Raw genomic sequence first — 14,470 nt, forward strand, 5'->3', positions numbered from 1 at the left:
CTCTGAAACCAAAAAGGGGCAAGAGGAGAGAGGTTTTTGGGGGAAGCCAGAGCAAAAACGCTGCGACTCCACAGCTGAAGGCTGCAGCCAAGGAGCTGCCAGCCTGGGTCACCTGTCCCCCAGGGCAGGGGACATGCAGCCCACACTGTGGGACCTGGCACATTCAGAGGGAACATCAGGCTCCCTTGAAAAATGAATGAAAAGCTTTTTTTTTTTTTTTTTTTTTTGACCTTCCTTTTGGCTAGATCTGCCCTTTGCTCCTGCCCTGAAAAAAAAAGGAGCATTTTGACCATGCACGTGTCTACAGCAATAACAAGCTCAGATCCAGGACAACACTGAGGTCACTTCTGCCCCAAGATGGGGAGGTTAATTTGGTTATTTCAGGATAAGGAGTCACTGGGGAAAGGGTAGGGGACTGTGGCATGAAAGCCCAAGGAGTCAAGGCCGTACAGTGAGCAGGGAAGGGCTCCTCATGGGCAGTGACAGGTGGCCCCAGGCAGGCAGAGCACTGGGGGATGTTTACAACATGACATTTTCATGCACTCTTGAAAGAAAAAAAAAACAAACTACCCCAGTTGGTTTTCAGGGCGAGAGCGTCACGTCTGCCTGCCTTTGCACCAGGCATGGCACAGAGCACTGCTCCCAGCAGGAGAGCTCAGGGAGCCTTGGCTGCCAGCTCTGCTCTGGGCAGGAGCTCAGCCAGGCTGCTGGGAGCAGAGATGTGGTGATGGCTGCAGTGTCCCCTGGCAGCCCCAGTGACAGCCTGGGAGAGAGGAGCCGTGGCTGAGCCCAGGCTGGGTGGGTGAAGACCTCCTTCTGTGCTCCTGTGTCCCCAGTCTGGGGTCTTGGGCATCTCCTGCCAGCACCAGACCCTGATGCACCCAGACCTTGTGCTAACACCGTGGATCCACTGAAGATCCCATCTCCTTCTGACACTGCCATGAGAAGCCACATATCTGCTCCCAGCCCCGCTGTACCTTGTCTTTACTGGTTTTACTGGCCCTCAGGAGTGAATCAGTGCTAATATGAAGCTGTATGCTTGTGTCTAGAGAAGTTAAGGCACGTGTTGGGTCTGGGCTTCCCTCCTCGATGCCACTGCAGTGGGCAAAGCTGGGCAGAGCCCGGCACTGGGACCACCAGGACCACTGCAGCCTGCTGCAGGGGGCTGGGCTGGAGCCCTGCTCCCCCATTGCACCTCAGAGCTGTGGGACACACATCTGAGACCTCGGCATCACACATTTCATCTCCTGATGACCCGAGAGCTCTGCCGTGTCACCCCATGTCACCCAAGGAAACGCCGTGTCGGTGGCCCAAAGAGACACGAGCTCTTTGCTCCAGCCAATAATCCCAGCCAGGGCAAGATAAGAGATGTTATAGAAACTCCTCCGAGCCTGAGAACAGCTGCACTAAATCCCTTTAGTCCTCAGCAAGACACTTGTTTACGGGGAGGCTGGGTTCTGTTACCCGAGGGTGTCTAGTACAGGCTGTCCGTGGCTCCCTGCCCACCCCCCGCAGCTCCGGCACGGATCCCTCGGCCGGCCAGGGGGCTGTGGCAGGAAACGGGATTGGGGCCAAGGTGGGTTTTGAGAACCCCAGATGACCCCTCTGACCTGGAGGAGGTCAGTGGTGTGGAGCAGGGATGAGGAGGGGGGTGCCTGTGCCAGAGTCGGCTTCCAGTGCCCTTGTGCCTAAACGGGGTGCCACGGGCATGGCCCTGGGGCTGAACTTCCTTGCTGAGGGCAGCACGGGTGACACTGCTTTCCATGAGCCTGGCTGTGACTTGGATCAGCAGGACACGCCATGAGGATGCCCTCGGTTCCCCTGAAGTGATTAGTGATGCCAGCAGGGATCTCCTCCCATACCTCCTTCACTGGCACTGGAGGATCCCAAACCCAGCAGCAATCTCCTCCTCCTCCTCTCTCCCCACTGACACCCAGCCCTCACTAACTCCTGCCTCTAACCCCATCTGGCACTGGGGGTCACCAGGCAGCAGGGCAGGAGCCAGGCTGGGCATGACCCTCTCCAGGGCCTGTCACCCCCACGTGCCCCCCCTTGGAGTGCCACGTTCCCCAGGTGGCCCCACCGGCTCCGGGAACAGGATCCATATGGTGACAGGCTGTTCCAGACAGGCACAGAGCACCACGTATGGCTGATCCATCTATGCATCCGGGAGGGCTGCGGCTCCCCTTTAAAGTGGGGGCGGAAGCCACAGCGGTTCAGGTTTCTCCTCTCACCTGTCGCTAAATCAAAGGCCATTTGGATTTAATCTCCGAGAGAGGCAGGTTTAACCCTCTCTGGTGCAGCTGGGTGTCCCCACGCTGGGGTGGGGACCTGCCTCCCTGACCCTGGTACAGGCAGCAGGGGCACACAGGCAGCTCACTGCCAGCCCTCTCTTCACCTCTCCTGTTTTCCACTGGTCTCTCCCACCCAGGGCTCATTCCAGGTGGGAGAAGCAATGAGTCACACCCCCCACTGCCTGTGGTGATGGGCAGCAGCTGGGGACACTCCAAGCAGTGCAGATGATGTCTCTGGGGTTCCTCATTACTGCCCTTCTCAACACCTCAGCTGGAACACCAGGAAACCCTGCTGGAAACACAGCCGCTCTCACCATGAATTTATCCATGGGCAGAAACAGGAGGCAGGGGCACAGGCAGGTGGCGTGGGGTGGGATCACCCTGCAGGCACAGGCTGCCCTCACTGCCACTGTGTCCTGCTGTGGGGTGCAAAGGCACAGGGTGCTGGGGCACCGGGCACCCCATGGCAGGAGTCAGCGCTGTGCCAGCTCCAACAGCTTCCAGAAGCTGGCCCAGAGTCATGGGAATCTGTCACGGTGCTGCAAACCACTCACCACCACATTTATAATGATGCTTCGCTGCCTGTGAGCAATGGGCAAGGCCCAGGGCTCCCATTTACCCTGTGGGTGACCCGTGGTGCTGATCTGGGGCACCGTGTCCAGCGCTGGAGCAGTGCCCAGCACCAGCTGCTCCTGCACTGTGCCTGGGAACGCCAGAGCCACCGCTGCCTCTGAACCGTGACAGCCCAGCAGGGAGATGTGAGCTCCCCAGAACCACGTCCAGACACAGCATGGGCTGTTCCTGGAGTGTGCAGTTGTCGTGCTCACACCTTGCAGCCTGGCAGTGGAGCTGGGCAGCACTCGGGCAGTAGGAAGGGTCTGTGTGCTTTTTTTGGCTTCCCCCTCACACAGCCACTTTCAGACATCAAACATAAGCTTCAGATACAAATGAATGTTTTCTAAAGATGCTGCAAACACTGTCAGGACACTCTTTTGGCAGAACTCCACTCACACCCCTCCATCAGGGGAGCTCTGTGGGCTTGTTCAGGGACAGAAGAGGCACCACGGTGTCCCACATTCCTGCTTGCAATCAGCAGTGTGAGGGGAGCAGAGCCCAGAGTTTCTCCTGTATTAAGTGCTGTTGGCTTTGTCCAGGAGCAGGGGTCCCCCTCCCCTGCCCTTGCCCCTGTGCCTCCCTGGTCCTTCATCTGCAGCTTCCCCCCTGTTCTCCCAGGCCAGCACATGGTGGGAAGCAGCAGCCCACACACCATCTCCCATCATTCTGACCCAAAGTGCCCTCTCCTGACTGCCAAGGGCTGCCCAACCTGCTGGGGCCTTGCTCAGGCAGGGACTGGCTGGTGTTCCAAGCTTGGCTTACGGCTGTGCTTTATCCTTGACGCTGTCTGGGACCCTGGGGACCGTCCCTCACCTTCCCCTGGGGTGTCCCAGTGGTCCATGGCTGTTGGCCCTGCAGAGGGTTGGCTCTGGGGAGGGATGACCAAGAGCACTTTATGTCCCCTTTGCTCCAGACGTGCCTGTCAATCCTGGATGTTCACAGGCTGTGACTCCACCTGCCCCAAACCCACTCCCTGGCTCACCTGGGCTCCATCCCAGCTCCTGCCCACCACTGCTGATTCCTCTCATCCCTTCTCCCACTGCCTGCCCTCCTCCCTGCCCTGCTCAGGGCTCTTTTCCCTCCCTGCTGCCTCCCTCATTCCCTCCCTCCCTGGGGCGTCACGGTCCCCTCTCCCACGGGCACAGAGCTGGCAGAGGCTTTGCCCCCGACATGCTCCAGTCCCCACAGGTGCAGGATCCAACATTTCACCTGGATTACGAAATCCCACAGGGATCCTGCTCCCTCCCTCCTGCAGCCCTGCAAAAGCCACGAAGCCCCCTCAGCTCCACCCGCCATCCCAGTGGGTCCCACTGCTCATCTCACAGGATGCAGAGTTCTTCTGTAGGACTCATCCATGGCTGTCCCCATCTCCAAGAGCCCATAAAGGCTCTGTGAGTCTTTCCCTGGGGGAAACACAGACTGAAATAATGATTTGTTTTTTAATAACACCTGACCCAAGCTGGCCAGCCTTGAAAAATACAGCATTTAGGGACATCACTCTGGGCACAAAGGGCTGCAGTGGAAAACAAGTTGCTGTGTTCATCCTTCCCTGTCTCTTCCCTTCCCTGCACACAGTCCCCCCACCCTTTGCTTTCTCTGCTGTCAGGGGCCATAAGCTCATGGGGAACGAGCTATCCATGCAAAAGGCCTTTGGAAATATTCATTGCTCATCTCCTAACAAGATTACCCTGAAATCCTCCACTGCTCTGAGGGAGATTTAAAACCTTTCAGGCTCTCGGTAACCATAGCAGCACAGATGTGAGAACTGAGGGGAGACAAGTGATGTGAAAAATCATTGGGGATGCAGAGACTGGCTCTGTGTGTCGACTGTGTGTGACTGCAGTGCCACATCTCTTTGTCTCACACAGCCTGGGCTGGTCCTTTGTCCTGCCCACACCACGCAGGACACTTCCACTCTTTGCAGAAATGGCCCAGACCAAGGACAGTGCTCATGACATGACCCAGTCTTGGCTCCCACAGCACCAGGGTCACCTTCCCAGCCAGAGTCTGGAGTTTGGAAACCCTCCACGGATGGCATCACTGCTTGGCATTTGCCAGCATGTCCATCAGCTCATGGCTCCTTCACTGTGGGGTGCTGGTAGAGAGTTTAGAGCCAGGGTGGGGTTTTGGAGCCTGGGATGCCCAATTCCTTCCTGCCACGGGGTCCTCCTTCACCCTCAGCATCATTTCTGACCTGTGAGAGAGATGCTGGGTGTTGTGAGGTTGAACAGATCCATGTTTTGAGGCTCTTTGGAATGAAATGCTGGGAAAAGGAGCAGCAGCAAGGGCATCACAGAGTCCCCCAGCACATCCTGAGGGCATGTGGAGTTTCGCTAGAGCAGCTGGGAGGAACCATGGAAAAAACCCTTTCATCTCCTCCCTTGAAAACCCCTGTCACTACGTCTATCTAAGCACAAAGAAGCATTGACCAAATTCTTTTCTATTAAAAACAACCAAACAAATAAAAAAGCGTTTTGGCTTTAAACAGCTCCCAAAAGCTGGGGTAAGATTACTTGTCCTGCCTGGATTCCTCAGCAGGTTTGGTTCATTTCCACTGATGCCAATGGCACAACCAGGCACCAAAGTGTGATCACTCCTTCGTCCACGTGCTCACACCCAGCACCTCTGCTCAGCCACCCTCCTCCTGGTTTTCAGCCTGTCGAGGTCCTACAGCTGTGCCATCACATCCTCTGCATCCTCAGCTCCTTCCCACAGCTCAGCCCTTGGCATCACCTTTGGGCTCTCCCCATGGCTCAGGAAATCTTACCAGAAAGAGCTTCATGTTGGCGAGCCAAGGTGCATCACCAGATGACACCATGGGCTACTGGAGACCAATCCTTTGCCAGTCCTGTTAGAGACCCAACCTTTCCCTTCTCCAAGGGCAGGCTGAGACCAGGACAGGGCTCTTCTCACCCTGATACAAGCTTGGCTCTCCTAATAGTGAGACCAGCCAAGGAAAGCTGAACATGGCTGAAATGTAACGATAATTTGGGGGTTAAGAGGGAGGAATCATTCTTGTGAAAAAGGTTTCGAAATCAACAGATTTCTGCCAGATCAATAAATCATAATCAATAAATGCAACCAGAACTAAATGCTGGAACTGGGACTTGGATATGGAAAGGAGACCAGCTGCATTAAAGCTACAAGAAACCACACATGCCCAAATTTATGGTAAAGACTTATTCCGACTTCTGAGCGAGCTCCCTTTGTATTTGCACTTTGCATAAATCAGCTTCTGAAACAACTCAAGCATGGAATGGAAGGTGGCTGCTGAGGAAACACACCCAGGTGGGGCAGCCTGCACCTCTAAAGCTGAGTCACGGCCAGCATTCCTCCCCACGTCTGCCGGCATCCGCTCACGGAGACCGCGGTGCGCTGTTTTCAGGGAGATTTTATTTTCCCCTCTGGTTAAATATTTCATAAAAATCGGGGGATAACTGACAGCTGAGTGTGGAGGTTATGACGGACGGGAGAGCTTATTTTTCCCCCTCAAGCCAAATATTTCATTGCTTCACTGAAGGCTTGGGCACGTTTGCAGCAACGCTGTCTGCAGACGAGTCCCCAGCCCCAGGTAAGCGCAAGAAACACTGTGGGTGCCGCTGTCCAGCCCCTGACATGCCTGGCCTTGAGCCACCCAATGAGTGGGGATCACCACTGATTGTCCCTGCTGCCAGCAAGCCCAGGAATGCCAAGGAGCACCCGTTAATCTCCAGGCAGGACAGCAGTGCTGGAGGGCTGCGGTGCTGCGGCTCCCGGCAGCGGCGGCGGTGCAGCGCAGCGCGCCGAGCCCCAGGGCTGGAGTGGCTTTCCAGGGCTGAACTCCGCGGATTGGCCCGGAGCACCCAGCTCTCCTCCCTCCCTGCCCTCCCTCCTCCAGCACCCACAACCCACTGGAGATTGGACAGCTTGGTGCCACATGGCAGAGAGGAACCAGGATAAAAAAAAAACCGAGCTGGACTTGTGGATTGTAGAGCGCGCGGCGAAACAGCCGGGGCGAAGTTTGCGGAGCGGTGACACCAAGCTCCTCTGGCTGCACTGAGTCGCTGCAGGGGAGGACGGACAGACAGAGGGACACCGGGGCTGCAGCCACCCAGGGACACCTGTGGGGTGAGCGTCAGCTGCGGAGCATCCTGTCCCCTCTTCATCAGCCATGTCCCTGGTGGTGAAGGAGAAGAACCACGTCCGGTTGGTCTTCTTGGGAGCGGCCGGCGTGGGCAAGACGTCCCTCATCCGCCGCTTCCTGATGGACACCTTCGAGCCCAAGCACCGGCGCACGGTGGAGGAGCTGCACAGCAAGGAGTACGAGGTGTGCGGGGCCACGGTCAAGGTGGAAATCCTGGACACCAGCGGCAGCTACTCCTTCCCGGCCATGAGGAAGCTCTCGATCCAGAACAGCGACGCCTTCGCCCTGGTCTACGCCGTGGATGACGCCGAGTCCTTCGAGAGCGTGAAGAGCCTGCGGGAGGAGATCGTGGAGGTGAAGGAGGACAAGTTCCCCCCCATCGTGGTGGTCGGCAACAAGGCGGAGAGCGGCGGCGAGCGGCAGGTGCCGGTGGAGGACGCCCTGTCGCTGGTGGAGCTGGACTGGAACAGCCGCTTCCTGGAGACGTCTGCCAAGGACAACGAGAACGTCCTGGAGGTGTTCAGGGAGCTGCTGCAGCAAGCCAACCTGCCCAGCCGGCTCAGCCCTGCGCTCTGCAAGAGGAGGGAGACCCTGCCCAAGGAGCAGGCGCTCAGGCCGCCCATGAACAAGACCAACAGCTGCTCCGTGTGCTGAGCCGGCCGCCCTGGGGCCGGGAGGAAGGCGCCAGCAGCAGCGGCACCGGCTGGAAACTCAGGTGGGCTGGGTGGGGAGAGGTGCTGCCTCGGCCAAAACTAACCCTGCTGCCTCCCACCCCCTTCCTTCTTCTTCCCCACCCAGCCTACTGGGAGTAGAGAGGGTTGGAGGTGACAAGGAGGAGGGAGGTGGGCAGGGATGCTGGTTGTTGGGACAGTGTGGGGAGAGGGTGAACTCCCAGAAAAGGCTTACCTGGGGAATGGTTGGTAGAACGCTGTGTGGGGGCAGACAAGCACAAACAACGGGGCTCTGGCCATGGGATTGGAAGGCAGATCTGGGCACCTGCAGCTGCATCACCCCCTCAGGCTCTGGGTCACCTCAGCCCAAGCACTCGCACCTCCCAGCTCCCGGCACGGCCACGGCAACCACGGCAGATCCAGTGTCCGAAGTAGTTCTGAGTTTGTACCTGGCGTAGAGCATGAGATAGGGCAGTCTGTGCATCACTTTGGTTTTTCTCTATTCTCTTTTCGTTTGTTTGGGTTTTTTTAAGCGTTCCCAATAAACACGTTGTTGCAAAGTGGAGCTGGAAAATGTCTCGGTTTCTTTCTCCTGTATTTCGAGTGCTGCAGTGCCTGATATCAGTGTTTTATGCCCTTATCACTGCGTTTTGCTTTCCCTCCTCCATGCTCCATCCCTATCTGGAGTGTCCTGGCACTGGAGGAGCCTCCCCAGCTCTCCAGCCTCCCCTGGCAGTGTCAGGACATTCAATGTTATGATTTTGCTGCTAATTGAACCACACTTCAATTTCTTCACGAGGCAGGAGAAACTAACAATAAAACACATTCTCACCTCCGAGTACAGAAAACAACAACCAGCCATTAAAAGACAGCTGATCCACTGAAATCAAAACACAAACACGTTAAAAGGAGATAATAAATGGTGCGGGGGAGGGCTTGAGTGTGTGCTGCACTGATTTACTCTCCCCTCACACAGCCCATCCCTGCTGTAATGAGCACTTAACCTGCCCAGCAGCCACACACAGAGCAGTTTTCACAGGGAGATTAAAGCTCAGTGGATTAAAGAGTCAAACCCCCTAGTCCAGACCCCAGGCAGATGCGCAGTTTGGGGTCCTCAGCTCTCAGAATCCCAGCCCTACAGGATGGTGTGCCCCTGCTCAGTTGGGCAGGCACCCAAAGATCCCAGAGGAGAAGGTGCCAGCAGGGAAAGACCAGCCTTTCCATGGGCATCACTTGCTGGGGCACCCTTCTATCACATCCCCCCTGGGCACTGCTGCAACAACAGTGACCTCCAGGCAGCCAAAATCCTTCTCCTGCAGCCTGGAGTCTGATGGGGGATGAGGCTGGGGGGGCAGGCAGTGGTGAGGGACAGGTAGAGGGGCAGGGAGGTGGCAGCAGGACCCACTGTCTCTGTCTCTCTGCCACATACTTTGTGCTGCCACCACCACGCTCTGTGAAGTGGCCATCCCTTGTCCAGCACCCTGGGGACACACAGAGCTGCTCAGGACAGAGCCTATCCTGGGGAAAACGGGGCTCCTGCCTGCAGGGAATGGAATATAAAGACAGTTCACTTTGGGCAGCTGACCCAGCGTGGTGCCCACAGCAGGGATGGGTGTGATGGATGCAGCCACAGGAATGCTGCACCGTGGGGGTACCCACCAGCCAGGACACCAGGGACAGGGCTGTCCCTGCCAGCCCTGAACACACTCAGCCCTGGCCAGGGATGCCTTGGACTAACTCTCTCACTAACCAGCTGGCCCTGCAGGAGTCCCACACCTTCCAGAGGGGGTTTGGGCATTGGATTGGGTTATGCAGAATCAGGACCAGGCCCTTTGGTTTACAGTATTATGCTAAAAGCATAAGGAAACCTCTTTGTAGTGGAGGACGCTGGGATGAGCAAGGCTGGCCGCCAGCCCCCTCCTCTGCAGATCCATGGTACGGACTGGAAACAGCTCCTGACATCTGGGGCAGCCCAGCAGCCTCCCCGGGCTCAGGCTGGCAGAGCTTTCACAGGGAGAGGCTCCCCTGTGTCCCACTGCTGCCTTCCCCGGGCAGACCAGTAACCCCGGGGGGCTCCGGGACCCCCCACTCCCAGCCAGTCCGGGCCCAAGACCTGACCGAGATGCCGCAGCTGCCACGGATGGAGAAACCAAGATGCCGGAGGTGCAGAAGATGCCGGAGGTGCAGAAGATGCTGGAGGTGCAGAAGATGCCGGAGGTGCAGAAGATGCTGGAGGTGCAGGAGCTTCCGACGCAGATGCGAGACCCTCTCCACGCTCCCAACTCCTGTCCCCGCAGCGCTGGGCTCCAGCAAAGAGCGGAGCCATTGGAGGAGCTCTCCAGCAGCACTTGCCCCTCGCCCAATGCCCGCCAGCCTTGTACAGCCCCCTCCCGCCGGCTCCCGGCCCTGCCAGCCCCAGGGTCCCCTCCCAGGGCCGCTCCCAGCCCTGCTCCCCCCGGCCAAGCGGGGCAGGGGCTCGGGACAGGCGACAGGGATGCTGTGGGGATGCAGGACAGGGATGCAGTGGGGGTGCAGGGCAGCTCTCCACAGCCCTTCAGCCCCCACCTGCACAGCCCCTCTCTGGGAGTTGCAAATTTGGGGTTGTTTTGCATCACTCCCGTGAAATGCTGTGGCAGGGGCAGCTTTGCCGGGGTTGCAGGGACAATCACCTCGCTGGGACTTCGGGATCAGCCAGCTCTGGCTGTGCAGGGACACGGGGTGGAGCTGGGGCTTGGCAAGCGTTTGCCATGCGGCGGCTCTGGCAGGACAAGAGCCTTTGGATGCCTCCTCCCCACGGCTCTGTGCGGGAGGCAGGACAGGGGAGAGCAGGCGGGAGCCTCAGCCCTGCAGGAGCCCGAGAGGCACCGGTGCTGTGCTGCAGGAAGGATGTACAATAGCTGCAATATCGAAATGCACCCAAAGCAATGCCTGGTGCCTGTCCCAGAGGAGTGATCTGTGCCAGGCACAGCCTTTTCTGAGCCCTGTCCCCATCTCCACCCGTGCCCATCACTGTGCTGGGGCTCCAGCAGCGCTTCCCTCAGCGAGAACAGGGCAAGAGGTGACCCCAGTGCAGTTGTGCCAAGTGGGGTTAAAAATAAGCACATCTGATGTCTCATGGCCTGAGGGAGGGGGTGTTCAGCCTCTGCTGAAGCAGAAAAATGCAGGTGAGGGTGGTCCCGAGGTGTCTGGTTCGCACAGGGGTGGTAAAGCCTCACTGAGGGCTGGAGCCAGCTGGTACCTGCAGGTGTGTTTCTGTACACCGTGGGGTGGTGAAGGGCTAAACACCTGCAGCTCATTTTCTTTCAACAAATGGCAACAGGTGAAATGGCTTTTCCTCCCCAGACAGCAGTCACAGGTACAGAACACAGTGCAGCTGCAGCCCAGCCCAGTCCAGGGGATGTGGCAGACGGAGCCTGCACGCACAGCTTGGCTACAGCTGTCCCTGCAAACATCACACAACCACACACCCGATGAGGTGAACAAAATTTGCCCTTCCTTCTGCTTCCCCTGCCAGGAGGAGAGGGCAGCTGGGGCAGCTGCTTTGTACTGGGGCTTCAGGGGAAGGGCAGGATCCATTTGAACGTCCATCCAGGTGCCCCCAGCTCAGCTCTGCCCTGAAGCACTTAGTTGTCCAGAGGAGTTGACTGTATCCCCGGGTACTTCCAGCCCCTGTGGGTCAGGGGAGCAGCAGATGAAAGGGCTCTGGCCTCCCAGGCAGCTGCTCAAAGCCTCCAGCACACAGGAGACCCAGAGTGTAGAGTGGAGGGTGCCTGTGATGGTGGCCCAGGGCAGTCGTGGCTGTTGGGGGCTGAGGGCTGTTGTCTCCATCAGCTGATGCAATGTCCGAGGCACAGGATCCAGGGAAAAGCCTCAGTCCCTCATCCCCCAGGCACCACATGGCTGTGCCCAGCATGGCATCCCAGGCAGCAGCACTGGCTGCTCTCCTGATCCCATTTCTGGGGCTGAAGGGGTTTCCTCACCCGGCCCTCTCGGCTGTGGTTTAGGTTGGAGCTGGTTTTCCATGGGTGGGCTGTCACATCCGTGTGTAGAGGGCCTGGTACCGGGGAAGGGAGATGTTCTGCAGGGCATGAGAGAGGGACAAGGACACAGGGCCGTGCCCCTGTGGGGTCACTGGGGTGCTCTGGAAGTCCCAGCCCCTTCGAAGCAGTGAGGGCTGTGCCAGGACACACACGGCTCCCCAGAGGGGAGACCTCTGGTGCTGTTTTTCCACAAAACCCCCAACACATCACAGTGAACTTGCAGAACCGAAGGCTGCTTTTTCCATTCTCAAAAACACCAGAAAGATCTGGAACATCTTCTCATTTTAACTTCTTTCCCTTCCCCCTGCCTCCGCCTTCCCCCGCTTGGACCCATTTCACTCCAGACTCGCCTCCAGCACAGACAGGAGCCCTGTCCCCACGCTCACCCACATCACCCCCCCCCCCCTCCCCGGAGAAAAGCTCCAGTGTGATCCCCTCCTGTTCTGTTCCACATCATGTAGCACATCCCATCAAACCGCCGCGAGACGCTGCCGCTTAATTTGTGTACACAAACAATCAGGGAGAATGAAGCTGCCGCCGCACCAGCGACAGCCACGGCCGCGGGCAGGGAGCAGCTGCCGCCCGGGATGCGCCTAATTGGCGCTGGCTGCCGCAGTTTGCTCAGGCCCTGATTGATGCGCGGCCCTGGCACGAACACCCGCGCCAAGGACACCCAACGAGAAAGCAAAACATTTTAAACCGAACGAGCGGCACTTACTCGTTGAGGGGATAATTAAGGGTATTTGTCTTTTAGGGCCTTTTGGCGAAGCACCGGGGAAACGAGGCGGGCTAAGTGCTCTGGGAAGAGCAAACCTGCGGGGGCCCCCGCATCACATGAGCCCCATTAGGGCTCTCCCAGGGGGTTGGGATTCAGGGAGCCGTAGAGCTGTTTGGGCTGGAAAAGACCTGGGAGGGTCACCGAGTTCCCCGTGGGGCTGCACCCTGTCAGGGCAGCGCCCTCCCAGCTTTCAGAGCTTCTCAGTGCAGGGAAGGAGGTTGGAGCCAGGTGGGGTTTGGTCTCCTCTTCCAGGTTAACAAACGACAGGACAAGAGGAAACGGCCTCAAGTTGTGACAGGGAGGTTTGGGATGGACATGGGCTAAAATCTCTTCTCCCCAAGGGTTGTGGAGCCCTGGCACAGCTGCCCAGGGCAGTGGTGGAGTCACCATTACTGGAAGGATTTAAAGGCTGGGGACATGGGTTAGTGGTAGGCGCGGCAGTGCTGTATTGACAGCTGGACTCAATGATCTTAGAGGGTTTTTTTCCAACCTTAATGATTCCACGATTGAGCCCATGCACCGGCCACGGTCCCAGCTTGCCTCGCTCACCTACAGTTCACTCTCTGCTTGTGATGGATCCGTGCAGGGTGGCCCCACAACACTCCCCGCGCTGCCGGTTTGCACCCCTGTGGCAGAGCAGCCTCCGGGACACAAATCCTGGCTGGAATTGCTTCCAGGGAAGTTTTTAAAGGATCCCCCTCAACCCACGCGCCGGGGGCTCGCAGCGGCTCCCGGGCACCACCGTGTGGGCACACGGGGAATTGCAGGCTACGGGCATGGGCAGGGCCAGGGCTGACCCTCTGACCATTGACCACTGACCCTCTGACCACTGACCCTCTGACCACTGACCCCTCTGTGACCCTCTGACCATTGACCACTGACCCTCTGACCACTGACCCTCTGACCATTGACCACTGACCCCTGTGACCCTCTGACCATTGACCACTGACCCCTCTGTGACCCTCTGACCATTGACCACTGACCCCTGACCACTGACCCTCTGACCATTGACCACTGACCCTCTGACCATTGACCAGACCCTCTGTGACCCTCTGACCACTGACTCCTGTGACCACTGACCCCTGTGACCACCGACCCTCTGACCATTGACCACTGACCCCTGTGACCTCTGACCACTGACCACTGACCCCTCTGTGACCCTCTGACCATTGACCAGACCCCTGTGACCCTCTGACCATTGACCGCTGACCCCTGTGACCCTCTGACCATTGACCACTGACCCCTCTGTGACCACTGAGCCCTGTGACCCTCTGACCACTGACCCCTGTGACCCTCTGACCATTGACCACTGACCCCTCTGTGACCCTCTGACCATTGACCACTGACCCTCTGACCACTGACTCCTGTGACCACTGACCCCTGTGACCACCGACCCTGTGACCCTGTGACCACTGATCCTCTGACTACTGACTCCTGTGACCACCAGCCCACCCTGCAGCAAGCTCAGATCCGTTCCCTGGACAGAGCAGGTTGCAGGAGCTCAGGGATCCACAGGACTCCGAGTGTTTCCAAAGAGGATTTACAGTCCTTTGCCTTTCAGTTGACAGCTCAGTGCACGGAGAGCAGCGAGTTGAGCTTGGCCTGATACAAAGGCTTTTCAAAATCAGGAGGCTCCAGCGAGGAGCCTCAACTGCTCTGTAAACACCTGAGTTCATGCCCTGCGTCTTCCCAGAGCTGAGTATCCAGGTGGCCTTCAAGAAAGACCACAAAAGCTCATGGCAGTGCCTTAATAAAACAGGGCTGCTTGTCCAGGCAAAGAGAGGAAAAGTGGAGTTTGTTCCCCTGATACAAAGTTGTGCCACAAGGCATGGAAGGGCGGTGCCCCACCCTGAGCCTTGGAGGGCAGACTGGCTTCTGAGGCCAGGCAGAGGCAGGTAGAACCTCCAAAAACCCAGGATTCTCCACTCTATGCAGTGTTTTCCCAGCTT

The 14,470-nt window shown here is 58.0% G+C and overlaps 1 protein-coding gene across 1 annotated transcript; it reads left to right on the forward strand.

The window, feature by feature from the left end:
* The first annotated feature begins 6,915 nt into the window (after positions 1-6,915).
* LOC126642113 (GTP-binding protein Rhes-like) lies at positions 6,916-7,689 on the forward strand. The gene has a single exon (XM_050319472.1). The coding sequence runs from the start codon at positions 7,060-7,062 to the stop codon at positions 7,684-7,686; it is 627 nt and encodes a 208-aa protein (XP_050175429.1). The 5' UTR covers positions 6,916-7,059; the 3' UTR covers positions 7,687-7,689.
* Positions 7,690-14,470: the final 6,781 nt, after the last annotated feature.

The sequence above is a fragment of the Myiozetetes cayanensis genome, unplaced genomic scaffold (assembly GCF_022539395.1).
Source record: "Myiozetetes cayanensis isolate MyiCay16 unplaced genomic scaffold, myiCay2020 scf22, whole genome shotgun sequence".
NCBI classification, from domain to species: domain Eukaryota; kingdom Metazoa; phylum Chordata; class Aves; order Passeriformes; family Tyrannidae; genus Myiozetetes; species Myiozetetes cayanensis.

Bases quoted from the DNA above. Each gene is read 5' to 3' on its own strand.
- LOC126642113 (XM_050319472.1), top strand. From the start codon at position 7,060: ATGTCCCTGGTGGTGAAGGAGAAGAACCACGTCCGGTTGGTCTTCTTG.